Source organism: Dermacentor albipictus, chromosome 8 (genome assembly GCF_038994185.2).
Source record: "Dermacentor albipictus isolate Rhodes 1998 colony chromosome 8, USDA_Dalb.pri_finalv2, whole genome shotgun sequence".
In the NCBI taxonomy this organism is placed as follows: domain Eukaryota; kingdom Metazoa; phylum Arthropoda; class Arachnida; order Ixodida; family Ixodidae; genus Dermacentor; species Dermacentor albipictus.
In genome coordinates this window covers 135197261-135217300 of record NC_091828.1, presented here as the reverse complement: position 1 = coordinate 135217300, position 20040 = coordinate 135197261, and the positions used below count along the sequence as shown (strand labels likewise).

Sequence of the window (20040 nt, the reverse complement as noted above, 5' to 3'; positions counted from 1 at the left end):
GAGGGCTAGTTGGTTCATACTTGGAACTGAGGTGAAACAGCGCGAAAAAGACGAGGACACAAGGAAACAAATACCACAGACAAGCGCTTGCATCGCGATGCGGCGAGCGCTTGAGTCAGGCGGCGGCAGCAGCTCGCGCAGGTGCTCGAGGGGCGAGATCTTGAACGGCGTCGTCTGCTACGGCTGCGCGCGCTGGCTGCATTGTCGGGAAGCGTTCTACTGTCAGTTGCAGTGCGCCGATCTCATCGTTACTGCGTGAAATGAGCCGGTATTTTTTACTAAGCGTTGTGCGATGCCCACTGATACGCCTCGAAGGTAAGTTCATCGCTGAAAGGTGCAGGGCAGTCATAGACGACGTACTGATTCCATACATTCTTGACGGCCCGTTCGTGGAAGGCGACTATATATTTGTAACGCGATATAGGTCGCCGAACCACACTGCTCGTGTTGTGCAAGAACTGCTGGAAGAGCGCACAGTCACTTTCTTGGAGTGGCCGCCTCAATCCCCGGGCGCCAACATCATTTAAGATGTCTGGGGCTCGTTGAAAGTATCGCTGGCGCACCATCCCCTCTATCAGTCGCCCGAGGATAGGCTTCGATCCACCATGGTCAGCGACTGAGACGTGCTGCGAATGAACACATACACTCTTAGGCAAAGTTACACCCTTTGGCTTGCCCCTTCTGCCACACAACAATAATCGTTATCTGCCTTGATGTGTTTCCTTTCTTTAACGCTGCAAGCCCGGTACTTTCCAGTAACGAACGGCACGCGCGTTATCAGAAGGGGCACTCCAAAGGGTGTAAACTGTTCTGTGCTGATAACGCGCGTGCCGTTCGTTACTGGAAAGTTTCGGGCTCGCAGCGTTAAAGAAAGGAAACACATCAAGGCAGATAACGATTATTGTTGTGTGGCAGAAGATGCAAGCCAAAGGGTGTAACTTTGCCTAAGAGTGTACCTGATCAAGTCATTTTACACTTCACTGCATTCCAGGATGAGCGCTGTCATCGCATGCCGCTGGGGACATGACTAGATACTAACTGAAGTTCGGAGCGTGACGTGTCCAATTCCCCGCCGGCGGGCAGGGTCTGTCTGGTGTAGTGAATGATTGTCGAGAAAAATCACTTCCAGCTCACTGTCTTAACCTAAAACATTCCTTTAATCGTATCCGTCTGTTTCATCGTGTTCGACCCCCATAGTCATCATTGTTGAGTGCTTTGTTTTCCTTTCGAGTCAAATAAAGACTGAGCACGTTGCGCGCACATCTTGGTGCGTCTTGTCACTGCTTATTACGGTAGCACACACTGTGAAGAAATATACGTGCACGCGCTCAGTACCCCGGCCTTTCGAAGGAACAAACGAAGCATGCTGTCAAAAGAATTTTGTGGAACTCCATTATCGCCAATGAAGGCTCAGAGTTTGGCGTAGCACAACGTTTAGTAATGAATATCAGCTCAGTTCCCGCAGTACCGATGAAATCGGTGCACTGCCCCTGACAGTACCACGCTTACCGACAATGCGGCCAGCGCGCGCCGCGTAGCAGACGACGCAGATCACGACTCCGCCCCTCGAGCGTCTGCGCCTGCTCGAGCTGCTGCCGCCGCACGACTCCATTGTTTGCCGCACAGCGATGCAACACGTTCCGAGTTTTCCCCTAAGTGTGAAACAGACTACACGCTTCTATTTGCCTTTAAGAAGATCAGTATGCTTGACGATTATTTTTATGGCTGCAATGCGGCGAAAGGGCGGCGTCTGCTTAGCAGGTAATTGGAAACGACATCGTATGTGTCACCGGAAAAATCGTCAGCACATGCAATGCGGCACATACATACGGCACATACGAGCTAAAGTCATTTTTGCAGTTTCTCACAATATGTTTGCTACATATCCGTGTTGTCTCTGATGGCGACAACGGACTTCCATCGACGCTGTGCGGAAATAAACAAAATATATCGCTGCATAGCACAAGTGCGACATGCGCACACAACTTTAACTAGTACGTTCTCTGCAATATGGAATAGAGGCAGGAATGTAGACAGCTTGGCCATTTTTTAACAGTGCTCAAGAGACGGAAGTTGAAAGGATTAGTAACCATTCCTGCTTCAGCAATGCCGGCGTGACCAAGACGCTGGCGTGTATCGTCCAGTAACTCGATCGATCGGTGCAGTGGTGCTGCGGGAATGAACTCCGGTCATGCTCAATGCATCGTGCACATATTCAATTTCTCGGCACGCGTGAACTTCGGCGACTGCTAGCGCATACAACATAAGTGGTTTTCATTCTTGGGCAGCGCGCACACAAACGAAACACGAGAAAGAAGACAGGACAAGCGCTCGTTGAACAATTGAAAGTTTTTATATGGATAAAAGGATTACATACCGAGTAATTATTAAATTCATGTGGGTTACATATAAAAACCGTCATACACTCAGGAGTGATCAATGAGCGAGCTCGCTTCGTTTGCCAGTTGTTTACTTCGCATGGCGCACCGCAGTAATCCACGTCTGTCGTCTGCTTTTTTCGTACCATTTTCTTGTGAATCGGCAGAATTTCAGTGGTGGCATCAACCCTTTCATGTTTAAATTGCTGTCGTGACAGTTAACAACACAATAATAATTTCCGGTCATCCGAAGAGGCGCCGTCGCAAACAAGAGACGTTTCGCGCGCAGCGCGTACTGAACGCGAGCGCGACCGTGAAGGGAAGCGGCGGCGGAAACCTACACCCGTTGGAGATGAAATCAGGCCCCGTACACTCTCAAGTTCAACAAATGGCCACAGAGGGCGAAAAATCAATCGAGGCGCGTTTCAGCGTAAGCGCGCAAGTGGAGCTACTGTAATTTGGTCGAATACTTTAATTTGTGCTTTCTCTGCTAGGGGCGCTGAACATGCTGAATTTTTTACTTTACACAAACCATTGACATAAACAATCGAGGCGTCTAAGGATGTTTTGTTACCTTAGGCAAATAGGCAGTTGATTTTTTTTAATTTGGTTGTTGAAGCTGCTTTTTAGTCATAGCGTCAAGGTTTTTGTACTTGATTAACCACCGACAGCCGACAGCCTATTGGTATCGATGTGTTTCCTGGCCGTTGGCGTTCGAATACTGCGGCGGTAAAACCGGTAAAACATTTTCGAAAGCATGCTCATAGAGAAAGAAAAATACAAATCAATTCCCTTTCTCTATGGCATGCTGGTTTCGTCTGCGAGTCATTACATTGACTTGCTGTAAAGAGGTCTACTCTTGGCAAAAAATAGTGCCTCATTTTGTTTAGGCGTTGATTATCATAATGAATGCGGCGGAGGTTGAGGGAGTACGCTTGAAGGTACGTTTTTATGCCGTTGATCTCCATAACACCGTGAGTACGCAAACCGATGTCACAGCACCCGATGCATAACACCCGATGCATCATTATTGTGTGTTCTCCGTCATCGCTTGTTTGCTGTACGCCTACTAATTCTTCATTTCTTCAAGTGTTGTACCCTCCTTTTGTTCTTGTTCTCTTGTGCTTCACTTACAGTATTTCGTTCCGTCAGCTGTAATGCGCATTTGCAAAACCAATACGTTTGATAAGACGCAGTGGTTATCATAATTTCACTACACATGTATTAAGCTGGCACATATGGTTCAGATACAGATGCCTGTATGCGGACTTGCACGACGTTGATGCGGAGATTAGGATAATTATGACGCCCGTAAGGAAGAGGCAGCTGACGGCCGTAAGCTGTTGCGTTCTTTCGGCCAAACTACTCGGCCTGGTAGTGCTGTAAAGATGCTGTATAAAAGTTACACGCGGTGACAGGGAAATTATTATACTTAGCAGCCGACCGTACGTTTTGTAGCTTCGGTCTTCTTATTTATTTATTTATTTCAGAATACTGCAGGCCATTGCTTGGCCCTAGCAGGAATGAATTTACATTGTTACATAACCAAGAGAATAAAATTTATACAATGTTAGCAGCACACATATATCAAAAGAATAAACCAAAAGAATAAAATTGTACAATATTAGCAGCATACGGATACCAAAGAATAAAATTATACAATATTAGCAGCACAAGGATACAAAACATATATATCAGGTAAGTAGACGATGTAACGCATCAGAAAAATTTTGTGAGGAAAAAACAGATGCCGGTAACGAATTCCAATCTTGTACTGTTCTAGGGAAAAAACTGTACTTAAAGCTGTTAGTTTTGGCGAAGATGGGAGCAAGTGAATGCTCATGAACGCTCCGAGTCCTTCTCACTAGAGGACGCTTAATGCACTCTGGAAGCTGGAGCTTATTTTTTCCTGTTAAACTATTGTTCAAGAATATCAATCTATTAATCTTTCTGCGGGTTTCTAGTGTATGAATGTTATTTGAGATCATTAACTGCGAAGGAGAGCCTTCCCTTTTGTATTTTCCGTATATAAACCTAACCGCTTTCCTATTGACTTTTTCAAGGATCATTATATCTTTTTTTGTGTATGGGTCCCACACTACTGAAGCATATTCAAGTAAAGACCGCACACAAGTTTCGTAAGCCAATTTTTTTATGTGTGCAGGGGCAGTTTTTAGCTTTCTTCGTAAAACCCATAGCTTTCGAAATGCAGATGTAGAAATATTAGTAATGTGAGCCGACCATTTTAACTTATTGTCGAGTGTTATGCCTAAATATTTATATTTGTCAACTTCCAAAATCATGTTGCCGCGAAGAAAGTAAGGAAGCAAAATTGGAGACTTTTTTCTAGTTATACGCAAAAGAACAGTTTTTTCACTATTAAGTACCATAGCCCATTTCAGACACCATTCTTCAATAGCAAAAACTGCTTTTTGAACAGAGATGTGGTCATGTTCGGATGAAATTTGTTTAAACACAACACAGTCGTCTGCAAACAACTTAACAGAGACATCTTTAGGAACAACCGCAACTAAATCATTTACATATATTAAAAACAACAAAGGTCCCAGCACACTTCCCTGAGGAACTCCTGAATGAACATTAACAACACTAGAAGCGGTCTTATTAATTTCCACATATTGCCGTCTGTCTGTAAGGTAGTCTTGAATCCATTGAATAATAAAAAATGGTATACCCATACATTCCATTTTATAGAGAAGTTTGCCATGTGGCACCTTATCGAAGGCCTTGCTAAAATCAAAGAAAACCACGTCCGTTTGTCCGGACATATCAAGCACCCGCGCAAATTCATGCACAGACAAAACAGTCTGAGTAACTGTGGATAACCCCTGCCGAAACCCGTGCTGATTATCCGACAAAAGATTATGATCGCTCAGGAACTTTCGCAGGTAACCGGCTACAATATGCTCCAACATCTTACAGCAACTGGATGTTATGGAAACAGGCCGATAATTTGAAACAGACAATCGATCACTTTTTTTATATACGGGAACCACCCGTGCTATTTTCCATTGTGAAGGAATTTTTCCGTTTGCTAATGAGAGTTTAAAGATGTCTGTGAGGCAGCCTGATATTTGTTCTGCGTAACGCCTCAAAAATACATTCGGAAGGCCATCGGGTCCAGCGGATTTTTTAGTGTCCAGTTTCAAGAGCATCGCCAGAACACCCTCACGAGTTACTTCAATGCCATCCTCTGGTGCAGCGACTGCTTTTATTTCATATTCATCTAATTCTGAAAACACCTCGTAGAAATACTGATTAAAATTCTCAGCTATTTCGGCAGCATCAGTGATAATCTTGTCCCTAACTTTTATTTTAGTAAGTGCATCTTTGGGTTTACTCAAATGCTGCCAAAATTTCTGCGGATCAGTCTTTAGAAACTCTGCTAATGTGTGTGTAAAATATTTAGTCCTGGCGCAGCTCACCTTTGATAATAGGTCACGTTTGATTTCTATAAACAGTGGCGTTGACGTCCCCTGCTTCTTACGATATCTCTTAAGTCTACGCTTAATGTGTATAATTTCACGAGTAATCCATGGATGTTTCCGCTTTTTAAGTATTTTTCTGTTTGGAACGTATTTTTTAATGCAATGCCTAAGCACATTAGCGAACCTTTGCCAAGAGCTTTCCACATCATCCCATGTGATCCCAATATTTTCTTCAATATAGTCAATAATCGCCACATCGTCAGCTCTACTAAATTCCTTAACTGTAGCGACATCAAGCGCACGTGTTTTTGATTTTTCGACCTTCCAGGAAAAAGAAATTAACTTATGGTCAGATATGCCGGGTTCAATTGTAACAGTTCCTTGTCTAAATCCTTCACTAATGAACAGCAAGTCAAGAATTGATGTTCCGCGAGTACATTCAGTAACTATTTGGTCAAGACCAAGAGCAAGCATAACATCAAGGATTCTATCACTAGTATGCGATAATCCAAAAGACAGATTGTTCCAATTTAATAAAGGCAAATTAAAGTCACCCGTTACAATAACATTCTTATTTCGTAACAACAACAAACGGTCATACAATTTACTCAAAAAGCTTTCATCAGTGTCTGGAGCACGATAAACTGCACACAAATAAAAAGCCGTTTCCTTCACTTTGATTTTCAAAAAAAGGCTTTCATGTTCAGCAATCTGGCTTTCTACGCCAACATCGACAAAGGATTTAACAACCACAGCAACACCACCCCCTCTAGATCCTCGGTCCCGCCGATATAACCGATAACCTGGTGGGACTATGTCATCGTCACTTATTTGGTCGTGTAGCCAGGTTTCAGTTATGACACACACGTGCGGATCCAAAGAGTGCAAACAATCTTCCAGTTTATCTTTTTTATTCACAATGCTTCTTGCATTGAAAGAAACTAACCGCACATCGGACGTATCTGGCCGTTAGCTTTCAAATAAGGATTTGGTGTTGCGCTCTATCAATGTTCTAGAGTTTAGAGCAGCATCCCATTTATAGTACCGCCCATCGTGCTACCCTTATTAATGAGCCATTTCTTGATTATGTTCTTTCTTGACTATGTAACCGCGTTTGTGTGGATGCGTAGACGTGTGCTTTCTGTTTGTACTTGTAAAATGCAAATAAAATATTTTAGGCTTACTCAATCTTTGGTGTCATGTGCGTTTATTCCAGTCGAGGCCATCGTGCCACCTGGAAACCGCATTCTGTCAGTAGCCCTACACGAAATGCAACAGCTGGAGCGCGGCGGCACAACTGGGGGTAACGGCGGCGTAATAAACGAAAAACCGCTCGGAATGCCCTTAAAAGTCAGTTGAGAGTGTGCCTTAACTCGATATGACTCAGCGCTACATGTATTCTGCTGCGCCTCGATCGCGCTCCCGCCAGTTTGGTTGCTGTGTGGCAAACGTAGCGCCTACATATACACATAGGCGCTACGTTTGCCACACAGCAACCAAACTGGCGGGAGCACGATCGAGGCGCAGAAGCCAGAAACCCAGTAAAGCCACAGAACACCTGGTAAAGCGTGTGCAAAACCTCGTTTCCGTTTCCAGTTGTACAGCGCCACCGGTGGTCGCATACTTTAGTTCACGACGCCACCGCTACGCTTATTTCCGTAGCACTGTGGAAGGTACAGTTTCCCTTCTCTAAGTTTGTATAGGTGTTCTGTGATGAAATCGTTCCGCAGGAGGAGAAACGAACGCTGGCATTAGCCCCGAGAACGAACACGAGCGGCGCTGCGAGCGCCGCTCGCGTGACGTCAGGGCACGGACTCGCGCCTGTCGTCTGCTACAGTTCGGGCGTTGTCCGGGCGCTTTCTGCGGTGTTTTCGTTTGTTCGCCCTCGTTTTCTCTGCTTGTATACTTATGGTGGTCGTCTCAAGTATATTTTTAAGACGTCTTCCTTTGCGAACATTTATTCAAAGAGCTAATTTCTTAGACAACAATGCAGCTCTCGAAGGCAACGCTACAGGGCCAGCCGAAGCGACGCAGACCAACCCATTGCGGGTTTTTCATACGCGGATAGACAATCGCAAGAGCATAGCCTATAGGAATCCAGTTATGATACCATACCTGCCGCGGTGCAACAAGTATGTCACAAAGCTGGCTATATATGACTTCTACAGCAGTTACGTTGATTTTATTACGCTAAAACAGGTTAGCTCACAACGAGTAGTTCATGGTATAATATCGAATTTTTGCATTTCCTCACAGAAACGCTCGACAGTAGCACGAGGACCTAACTAATACTGGAGCTTAGATTCTACACGCCTCACTTGCTTCTTTAACTGCTTGTCAACATTAGGCGGTTCTACACGTGTTCATTTTTTTTTTAAGCGGCGGAAACTTGAAGTAAAGTTAATGAAGGCTTACAGCTATTTACAGAGTACAAATAGGAATTTACCAATATATATTCCCTTTACCGTGCTACACGTTCAACTCACCTCTTTAGAGCGCGTTTGTTAATGATTAATAATGTATGTTATGTTCCTCTTTTTTTGTCTATGTTACCTAGTGTACATCATTTATTTATTTCAATGCCGCAGTGTGTTTTGCATTGTTATTGCGGAAATATTTCCCTGTTCTTTCATATATTGTATAACTGCAATGTTTTATGGCCACTATATAAATGTAATTTATATGGCGCTTGATGTGTTACCCCATGCAGCCATATTGTACCTAAGGGGATGAGGTTACCTCAAGCCGCGTCTGTGCGACTTTTTTCCCTCATTCACCTCCACTTACCACTCCTCTGTACATGTGTGTGTGTAAAAAGAAATTAATAAATCAAATCAAACTCACTTGAGAAATTTACTGGTGCTTGCTGCTTGAGGAATATACATGACGAATCTGTTTGGCGAACTGACACAGGCTGCTCGGCCCAATTTTTTTAGTGAAGTATGCCTGCTGGACCGCATCGCTGCAGCCAGAAAGAAGTCGAAGCGTCAATGATTAGTAGTATGGGACATATTGAAGATATCGAAATTCCCCCGGTGGAGGGTCAAAAATCAAGTGAAAGTATATGCAAGGCTTGTGGTGCTTTCTTTATGAATGTTTGCGGTTGGATTGGAGCAAACTTAATTTGCCTGCAAGGTTCTCTTTTATGTACCGACGAAGCGAATAGTTATCCGTTTGTATAATTGAATAACGCTGGATCGAGACATGGTGAGACAGAAGGTGCTTGAATTTTCCTTTTGTATACAGGAAATCTAAGCTGCGGTGTAGCAGCTCGAGAATACTTTAGCCATTCCAGTTGGCGCTGTAAAAAACATGCTTTATGGTTTTAATTCGAAGTTGTAGTGAACTGATGGGTTTCGCGAACATAGCGTGCCTCGCCATACGGACAGTCGATTGCTACCGTTACGTGATCAGGGGTGTGCCATATTGTCGATAAAGGCTACTGAGGGCCACTATGAAACATTTCATCACTTTCAATTGAGTGGCTCTCGATCTTAACAACGAAACTTTTCTCTCAGGTGATTGCTACTATGGTGTTTGTGAATTAACTATGTAAATACTCTACATGACGCGCCGTCGTGTTAGCAGCCATGAGCAATTCGTTTTTTTTGGAGGCCTGCTTCAGAGGGGGATGAAAGTAGCAGCAAACTTTTTCATAAGAAATGCGCGCCTAACTATTTTTTTACGCATTAATGAATGGCCATATTTGAATAGAACAACACACCAGAGTAATAGGAATCATGATGAGAGCTTCGCTGGGCAGTGTCTTTCTAAAATCAGATAACATGTTGACGCCAATTACCAAATGTTTCTTGCACGTAAAATGCAATGCCTCTCATAGCTAAATACTAAAGGAATGTTAAATGTTTAGCGAAGCATCATACACAACTTCGCGCGTTGAATTTGCAGATATTCTTTTTTTAGTCAAAATTTACCGATAGACACGGCGCATATATGCATTGCAAAACCTAGTAGACCCCTTCAACGCTACTTAGCTTGCGATATCCAAGCCGCAAAGTTTCTCGACTCACACGCTTTTGAAGAAGAAACTGTGGTTAAGGTATGGCAGATGAAAGAAGCCGACGTATTCTTCAATACGTACGGCTCGAGCCACCCATACCCAAAGCATACACGAAGGGAACGAGCGCGCGCGGCAGCCGAGCGAGCCGGAGCGAGCGGCGTCCTGGCCGTGACGTCACTCGCGAGAGGGCGCCACTCCTAATTCTCGGGGCTAATAGACAAGTAAGTTCTCTAGAGGGTGTTGGCCCTCCCCACCTCACGCCACCCTGGCCCCTCCTCGGAAGCGCAGATGAGATCACCCACGCGGCAGCGGATGTCGCGGTCGCCGGCAACTCGGCGCATGCGCATGCAGCGCCCTTCGCTCCTCCTCCACTCTCCACCTCATGCTTTCACTGTAGGCTCGTCCTCCACTTTCCTGCTCGGGTGCCCTTCTTTCATCTACCAGTGCGTTCTGCTTACTTGCAGAAAGGCAGGCAGGTCAGCGCTGATTCTGACACATTATTCAGCACTACAGGGAATGGTGACGGGAAAGGATAAATGGGTGATGATGATGATGAGAAGAAATTACATTTACACAAGTCAACCAGGTTGCCGAATATCAACTCCTGAGTGTCGTGAAAAGTTTCAATGACGCTTCACTTCGCAAACGCTGGTTACGCGCAAGCGCATGGGCGCGGCGAATATGCACAGCGAGCACCGCGGCGTCAAAGCACAAACGGAAAGGGCGCGAACGCTACATTGATCTCGACGTTGCGACGCCTGGTGTACCACAAGGAAAGCGCATATTGCTACACATGCGAAGAGACGCCGCGAACATGCACAGCGAGCACCGCGGCGTGGAAGCTGTGGGGTCTCAAAAAAGTGTAGGGTTTTACGTGCCAAAACCACTTTCTGATTATGAGGCACGCCGTAGTGGAGGACTCCGGAAATTTTGACCACCTGGGGTTCTTTAACGTGCACCTAAATCTAAGTACACGGGTGTTTTCGCATTTCGCCCAGCTGTGGGGTCTCAAACGTGCTCTTGAGACAAAGGAACAACACAGTAGTGCAAACAATCAAAAGGGCATTGTTTGTGTTATGTTGTTTGGGTTAGTTGCGTAGGGTTTCAAAGATGCGACGGCACGAAGCCGCGAGTGACAGACTCCATTTCTTGAGAACAACTGTGTCGGCCACGACTGGCCTAGCCTTTATTAAAAATGTCGGATTTGTAGGGGGCGCCAGGAGATACATAACACGCCCCTTTTTGAGTGACGATTACAACAATAAAACACGCACTTCATGACGTTCAGTTCTGAAATCTGGCCGGTGGCCGTATGGCTCTTCCAGCCCTTGTCACGTATGTCGAAGCATGTCTTGCTTCTTCAGGATAGTTGTGAGGCGTAGGATCGTTGGCAATTGTTCGGCCCGATTCATCCAGGGTGTAGTCTTCTGCTGTACAAGTGGCTTCACAGAACACCTGGGTGCGTGGCCTCAGGTGCACACGGTTACGCACATAAATTGCTCCACTTGTAGTTTGCACTGTGTAGCGCCTTGGTTGAGGACCAACCTGTGTGACGACTGCTTTTTTCCAGTCATTCTTGTGCCTCACCCATACAGGTTGATGTTTCTTCAGAGGTGCAAGTATGCGAGTGTGGTTGTCTCCATATCTGTGCTGTGCACTCTGTCTGCGTTTGAGGAGCTTCTGATGTACATCTGTGGGGTAGTGTGGTTTCAGATTATGGGGCAAGGTCGGTATGAACGTTCTCAATTTCCTGCCCATTAGCAACTCTGCTGGGGAAGATCCTCCAATGGTTGGGGTGGCACGATAGTTGAGGAGAACCAAAGACAGATCTTTGCCATCGCTGTGCGACTTGATCAGCATGGACTTAACAGTCTGTATTGTTCTCTCGACCTGCCCATTGGACCTCGGGTAGTGGGGTGATGATGGCTCATGAGCAATATCCCATTCTTGCAGGAATGCTCTGAATGCCTGCGAGTCAAACGGTGGTCCCTGATCAGAGATAAGCACATTGGGGAGTCCAAACCGTGAAAAGATGTCCTTCAGGACTAAAATAACTGAAGTTGCCGTAGTGGTTTCCATACGTTTCACTTCAACGTACTTTGAAAAGTAGTCAACAACAAGGATATATGTATTGCCTTGACAGTGAAAGAAATCAACGGCCAACTTTTCCCATGGTCGTGCTGGCAGATCTCTGTCAAGCAATGGTTGCTGAGGGTTTGCCTTCTGGTTGGATTGGCAGGTGTCGCAGCTTGAGACAAGGGTGGCAATGTCCTTGTTGAGTGTGGGCCAATAAACACTCTGGCTTGCTAGTTTTTTACAAGCCACTATGCCACGATGTGCCTGATGGAGTTTCTCAAGAACATCAGCCTGGAGAACTGCTGGAATGACAAGCCGTTGACCACAGCAAATGAAGCCGTCTGTGATATACAGTTCACTTCTTATGTGAAAGTATGGTCTTGCCATCGGATGAACATCACTAGGGCGATCAGGCCATCCTTGTTGAATGTACTTGGTTAGTTGTTGCAATACTGGATCCCGACTTGTTGCTTCCTGGATCTGGTTGAGCTTGGTGGGCGATGCTTGTACCAGACTGGACACCAACAGTCCTGGATCACTGTCTGCAGTTTCCATCTTCGATTCGGGGTTTGGGGATCTTGACAAGGCATCAGCCACAGTTAGCTGTTTCCCCGGTACATACACTAGTTCAGTGCTATAGCACTGTAGCCGGAGCAAAAGTATTTGCAGTCTAGGTGACATTTTTGTTAGATCCTTTGTCTGCAGTCCAACAAGAGGTTTGTGGTCTGTTTCCACTGTTACAGAGCGTCCATAAGTGTAATAGTGGAACCGCTCGCATGCGAACACCACAGCTAGAAGTTCTTTTTCTGTTTGAGCATAACGTTGTTGGGGAGGTGTAAGGGCTGCAGAAGCATATGCGATTGGCCTGCCTTCCTGCAAGAGAACCGATCCCAGGCCATATGAGCTGGCATCTGTTGAAATTATGATCGGCTTAGATGGGTCAAAATAACGCAACACAGGCGCTGTTGTGAGCTTCTGTTTGATGAGCTTGAAAGTCTCTGTGTGCTGGCTTGTCCAGTGCCACGCTACATCTGCCTTGAGAAGCTCACGCAGAGGACTGGTAGTTGCCGAAAAATTAGGGATGAACTTCGTGAGATATGTCACCATTCCTAAGAATCTTTGCAGTTCTGACTTGTTTGATGGAAGTGACATGGCCTCAAATGATCTGACCTTGTCAGGGTCTGGGGATAGCCCATCTGAGGAGAGCTGGTGACCCAGATATTTTATGGCTGAAAGTCCTAACTTCAGTTTTGATTTGTTAAGCTTCAGGTTGTTTTGTCTAGCTATCGTCAGAACAGTTCTGAGATGGGCTTTGTGTTCTTCTGGAGTCCTTGAGGCAACCAGTATGTCATCAAAATATGGCTTCACAATGGCCTGCCCTTCAAATACCTTGTCAATGGCCTGCTGGAACAGCTCGGGGGCTGTCGCAAGCCCAAATGGTACTCGAAGAAAACGGTAACGGCCCCATGGTGTTGCGAATGTGCAAAGCCGTGAACTTGGTTGATCCAAAGTCAGTTGCCAGAAAGCACTCTTGGCATCAAGGACAGAGAAGACTGTTGAGCCATTCAGGCTTGCAAAAAGCTCTTCTGGTACTGGTATGCGGTAGTGTTGCCTTTTTAATGCTGCATTGAGGTTCCGTGGATCCAGGCACAAACGAACAGTTCCGTCTTTTTTGGTTATCACCACTATGGGATGGACCCATTCACTATGTTCTGACTCTCGCGTGATTATGCCATTCTTCTCCATGCGCTTCAGCTCTGCTTTGACCTTATCCTCGAGTGCACTAGGTACTCTGCGAGGAGCACAAACTGTCGGCACTGCACCTTCACGCAGCTGGATGCTATAACGTCCCGGAAGCTGGCCGATTCCTTCAAATATGTCAGGGAAATCATTCAGTACTTCCTGAAACTGTTCTTGCAACACTGTGTCAGTGGACTTTGTCGTTGCTTGAAGGGTCTTCACACGGGAAAGCAAGTGCAGAGTTGAGCATGCAGCGGCCCCTAGTATCGGCTTGAGGGGCTCCTTCACCAGCAGAAATCTCAGACGGCACTCCCTGTTGTTTACCGCACAAGACAGTTCACATTCACTGTCTATTGGAAGCTGGTGGCCACTGTACGTAGTCACTTTAGCTGTGGTTGGTTTGGTTGCTGGTCTGCACGGCCACTGTTTGAACATATTTTCTGGAATTATGTTGACGTCCGAACCGGTGTCTAACTTGAATGTCACCTCGTGTCCATTAACACTGACACGTTCGCTCCAGTCTGTTGCGTCGACATTGACACTGCACGTAGTCAAACAGCCCAAGTATAATTCCTCCTGCGAGTCTTGTTGTGGTTGCTCATGAAGCAGTCCGACTCGCGGTCGATGCGCTGGTGTCTGCCGACGTGACTGCTTGCACACGTGCGCGAAATGGCCAAGTTTGTCGCAGTTGTAACAGTTTTTGCCAAAAGCTGGGCACTGTTGTGGGGGATGCGAGGTTCCGCAGCGAGAACATTTACGATTAGACCTTTGGGACGAGCGATGAGGCTGCTGAGGCTTGTTGATACCTAGCGGACGACCAGTTGTCTTCGTGGGTTTCCGATTATACGTGTGAACGGCATTCACTTCTGGCTGCTGATCACTGGTTCCGATCTCTTGTACATGTTTCTTTGATATTTCCGCTGCCTTGCACGCTGAGACGATTTTTTCCAGAGTGAGGTCGCGCTCCCGAAAGAGCCGTTCGCGGAGAGCTCCATCGCGGATTCCAACCACCACGCGATCGCCGATGAGTCTGTCGCACTTGTCACCGAAGTCGCATTTCTGCGCCTGTCGTCGAAGGTCAGTAACAAAATCGTCAATGGACTGACCTGGCTTTTGTACCATCGAGTTGAACACCGCCGCTGCTTGTATGACGTTCTTGTACGGGCGATACAACTCGTCAAACTTGTCAAGTATGTATTCCACTGGGTATGCATCTTCGTTTCCGGCGGCAGGGTCTGGAGGGAACGTCTGCGCGATGCGACGAGCATGCGGGCCAAGTACATGAAGCAACAATGCCTTCCGCGCTCATTTAGGCTTAGTGTTGTACTCACAGGCCAGTTCATATATGGTGAATGCTTCCCGCCATTCTTCCCATGCGGTCTGAGGAGTATCACCAGGTTCGAAGTGAGCCGGGGGCTGGATGAAAACGTTGGCCATTTTGTTGATTTCAGGCGTTGCGGGGACGATCTGCTTGCACTTCTGACACCATGTTATGTTGTTTGGGTTAGTTGCGTAGGGTTTCAAAGATGCGACGGCACGAAGCCGCGAGTGACAGACTCCATTTCTTGAGAACAACTGTGTCGGCCACGACTGGCCTAGCCTTTATTAAAAATGTCGGATTTGTAGGGGGCGCCAGGAGATACATAACAGTTTGTACCTTTCATACACTAATACCTGCTAGCTGAATTACTACCCATTGAACATGCCGACGGGCGTGCGAAAAATCGAAGTCCGACTGACCGCGACTGGATAGCTAGCGAATATGTTCACCCGCATGTCAGACACCAGCGCCTAATCGTTCGCGTGTACGGTCACGCGAATGGTGGCGCGTTCGAAAGATCGTGCTCATCAATTCCGGTATCGTGCTCCTAAGCCTTTCTCGGGACCGTCCCGCGAAGGGCCGGCGGGCACGTGGAACGACCACGCAGCTCGCCAACACCCAGCCAAAGAAGAGCCTACTCCCTTTCGCGCTTAATTTCGCGCCCCCAGAAACTCCCTCTGTTAGGTGGCGTTAGCAGCGCAACACTCGTGCCATGTAGTAATGTGGTGCAACTACACCGATCGCCGCCGGCGTTAACCATGCGGAGAAGCCGGATTACAGGAGACGCGAGAGCCATGCCAGGAAAACAGCATTAGGGGACACGTGAAAGTCGACCGTGAAAGTCGAGCGTTCTCACAAAGCATGAACGGAAAGGGCATAAAAGCGGTCGCTACATTGGTATTGCTATACATGCAAGGAAGAGACGCCGCGTATAAGCACAGCGAGAACCGCGGCGTCGAAGCAGAAGTGGAAAGGGTACGAACGTGACGATTCTCTTCTCCACCTCCAGGCGCCTTCCTCCTCTAGCACTCACATCTCTCGAGGCGACAGATATAATATCGCCGACCTGACAGCCGGGGCATGTACACTTGCGCGTAAAAGGTCAAAACTGCCCCTATAATCGCAGCTTTGCTTCTAGCGTTGTTGAAAAGCCTGTTTCAAGTATTGTCGCAGCGTCGTGTGCTACAACGGGCGGCGAATGGACACCAACGAGAAAAAAAAGAGGTTCGCAGGAGCGCGCGTGCCCAGCGTTCCACGCGGAAAGCTTGACTCGAGAAAAAAAAAATTGAGCGAAGTTTTAACTCGGCTAAACCTAAGTAGGCAAAGCGAAAGCAATACTTGATTGTTTCTTGTCGGTAACGACTAATGCTTAGCCAAGCTTTACTAGGCTTAACCTTTGGAGCTTTAACTTTTGCTACTTAGGTTTATGATGAGGCGTCCGTTTTGGCTCGTCTTCGGCGACGTTCAGCAGCGTCCTCGCGACCTTTGGCGAGACGGGCATTCACCCAGGGTCTCGGCGGCACGTTTCCCTCGATCCGCCTCTCTTCGTCTCAATGCAGCAGCATCTTGGCGAGCTACGTCGGCCGGACGATCGCATTCAGCTTGGCGTCTTCGCCACTGCTGAACCGAAGACAGTTCACGAGGATCATCCACGTCGAATGCTGCCTCGTCACTTTATACACATCGGCGAGGCAATGTGGAGAGCTGTTGCAATGCGGCCGCACCGGCGGAGAGTAGGCGGGATCCACACGAGACTGATCCTCGTTTTCATTGGTCGGTTGAAAGCATCCTCGAAACGCCATTTTCCAGGGAATTCTCCGCTTCAAGGAACAGGGAAAATAAAACCGCCTTTGGCAATGCTTCCCTAGGGTACGCTGTACCTAGAGCTTCGCATGCTGTCGCCCAAGTGCGCCGCCGTCACTTTTGCCTTGCGCACTATGTGGACAGCTGTGAAAGTGCTACGCCTAGGACCGCTTTGTCTATACGTCGCGCGTCGTGATGCATTGTTGCCAATTGTGCGGGAAAGAATTATTCTAATCGCAGTAATTTAAAAGAAAAGCCCATAAGAAATCTTCACGGAGTAGCAGCTTTGCAGAATTTCGTACTGAAGGAGGCAAATATACCCAGTAAGAAACGAACCTTCGCATGTGGTTTGTGTCCGAAGATTTATGCAACGCTTCGCGACTTGCGGCACCACCACGAGAGTGAGCATAACATCGAAGTGGAAGTGGAGACATTGACGTTTGACACGTGTGAAGGTAAGAAACCTCGCTCGATTATACTTGCCATAAGGCATAATGCCTGACATGTTGTCCTAACCTGTTTGACACAATGTGCTATTTCTGTAATGACTCGAGCGTGCGCGAGTATTTGGTGTGCACGTAGTTCCGTGTAACTTGTCACGAATATCAAAAAAGTGCGTACAGAATTTTACGTAGACGTCGCCAGACAGTTAACCATCCAGAAAATGTGTGACTGAAATGAATTGGCGTTGCCACGATGCGCACACAGCCTTTAAGAAAGCTCACACGTGTGACAGCAATGCTTATTACTGTGTATTTTACGGCCACGTGTTCTAAAGTCTGGTACTAGCATACGCAATAAGTCGACGTGCGCGGGATCGAAAACACCAGTGTACTCAGATTTAAATTCACGTTAAAGAACCCCAGGTGGTCCAAATTATTACGGAGTCCTCCTCAATGGTGTGTCTCGTAATAGGATGGCGTTTTCGGCACGCAAAACCACATATTCTTTTTAAAATGAGTAATGTCTCAGAGAAAAAAAATCGCTGCAACAAATGTTGGAACACTTATTTGTCTACATTGTCTACATTTGTCTACATTGCTTTGCATGAGATAACAGAAAGGGATAACAAAGTCTTTGTAGTATTTCAGAAGAAGCACTGTGAACACCTGGATGAGAAAGCTCATCAGAGGCTCTCTGTGGCTGAAACAAAATTGCAGATAAGACTTTATGCATGCCATTATTTTCCAGTGTCACAAGGGCAGAATATAACTGCTGCATTCTCAATGACAGATCTATTGTCGTTTAAATGCATTGCATTAACATGCTGCTAACATTTAGTGTTTAGCTACATGTACAAGAACAGACCCTAGTAAGGGAAGCTGTTTCTGAACTGAAATGTCGTTGTGTTCTTTTAGTAAAAAATAAAAATAAAGGCTATTTACATTCAGATGCCATTTAAAACTGGATGTCTAGTTAACTGGGGAGGCTTATAAATGAGAAACAAATGAAAGGTTATATCTGGTAGGCCATTTCATTTATAGTAATGAAACAAAAGAACAGCATATCACCAGAATAAATTTGTAATATGTACTATAGCTTGGATAGAGTTTTGAATGGATGCCAACATGGTGAAATTGCCCATAGAATAAATGCACTAAATCGACAAAATAAATGTGTAGGCTGCCTAAATGCAAGGCGTCCTTATTTAATGTGCGAATTATTGCTCCATGCCTTTTGTCACCACTGGTACCTCTGCGCAACAACTATGGCTCCCTGCAGCAGAATCCTTCGAAAGAGTCACCATATTTATCTGTCTCCCTGTAGACTGCAATTACTGCTGTTAGCCATTAGATTCATTTTCAAAGTTCAAATTATTTGCACACCCTTACTTTAATGGCTTTGCAAAAATCCTCCAGCAAATAACTTTTCAAAATGTCTTATCTCTGCCAATCACAGAAGCACTACGCTGCGTGTTCTTTCTGGCTCTGTCTATATTGCGTTAAAAGACCATGTGCGATGCCGTTTGGGCAACTAGCCAATCCATTCAACACGGTAGTGGACGTACATTCTTTTTATTACTGTTATAAAATGAACACTTATTTGTTAGTCTGTCAGATATCGAAAAACTGTGAATATACATGCACTGCAGGTTGAAAACAGGGATCATTTTAATGTTAGCCAAACTGTTTAACGGACAAAAGATACTTCAGAACACTGTGAAAGATACAATTATAATATTCACAATGTTAAGTCAGAGATCTGATGACCGAACACCATAGGTCTTAAAATCGTGTTTTATTAAAAAAAAATAATTGAACGGCTTGGTTGGTGTTAGCTGGGACACACAGTATATGCAGGTTTAGATTAAGACACTAATTTAACAAGCCTTCTGTTTGTTCCCCTATGACACGAAATTTGTCTAAATAGCACCATGTTTAAGGAATGTGTTGATACTATCCTTTGGTTTTTGTATAGACATCCCGGTTCAAGCTACATCAAAAGTGCCAGCAAGGGCATTTTAACAACAAAGTACATGTTCACATCTTGTGTTTGAGAGGTCAGCAGTCCGAATTGCTAAGTAATTAGGCAAAAAAGTAGTCTTGATGATATTCTGCTGCATAGCAACAAGCAAATACAGTAAAGAGGGAGATAAATTGTTTTTTAATGATTGGAAGTCCCCGCTGTTAAGTGTTTAGCCGAGTCCTCGGTATTAGTGATGAGTCCATCTGTCTGGATCTATTGATGTCTGATGTGGGCATAGCAGTGGGTGCACCTTACACCATGCCCACAAGCAGTGGGCATAGTGTAAGGTGCAGCTCCTACCATGGGGATTTCCAGCCCTCCCGGGTGTAGTAAAAAGAGAGTGGGGTGTCTGCGTAAATTAAAAAGCAGAGATGTGCAGCCTCCTTTGTTGCTGATGAGTTGCTCTTTACAATTTTCAGGTAGACTAGCAGAAGGAGTGCCACCGAAGACCATTTTGCAAAAAATCAAGGCAGGCACAAGTGCAGCTAGCAGTCGGATAAAACTTATCACAAGAGAGGACCTTCGGAACACCCACGGTAAGTATAAGATTGACAAAGCAGAGCGGCGACATCCTGATGATCTTATGAATGCGGAGTTATGGGTTAAAGAAATGGAAGAAGAGAGAATTTAAACACAGGAAATGAGCTGACGAGCCCGGAAAGTGAGCCAAGTAAGGCAAGCAGTGACTCGCCTCCTTTGTATTACAGGAAAGAGGGTGATCCGAGCAGTTCTGAAGGTAATTTTGAGTTTGCCTTGATGACCTTCCCACAGAGAGAACTACTTTGT

At 45.9% G+C, this 20040-nt stretch overlaps 1 protein-coding gene across 1 annotated transcript in view; it reads left to right on the top strand.

The window, feature by feature from the left end:
- LOC139049195 (uncharacterized) overlaps positions 1 to 19781 on the top strand; it is a 146483-nt gene extending 126702 nt beyond the window's left edge. The window contains exon 4 of the mRNA XM_070524560.1: positions 19674 to 19781. Coding sequence (XP_070380661.1) covers positions 19674 to 19677 — 4 coding nt within the window. The 3' untranslated portion in view covers positions 19678 to 19781. The remainder of the gene's footprint in view (positions 1 to 19673) is intronic.
- Positions 19782 to 20040: the final 259 nt, after the last annotated feature.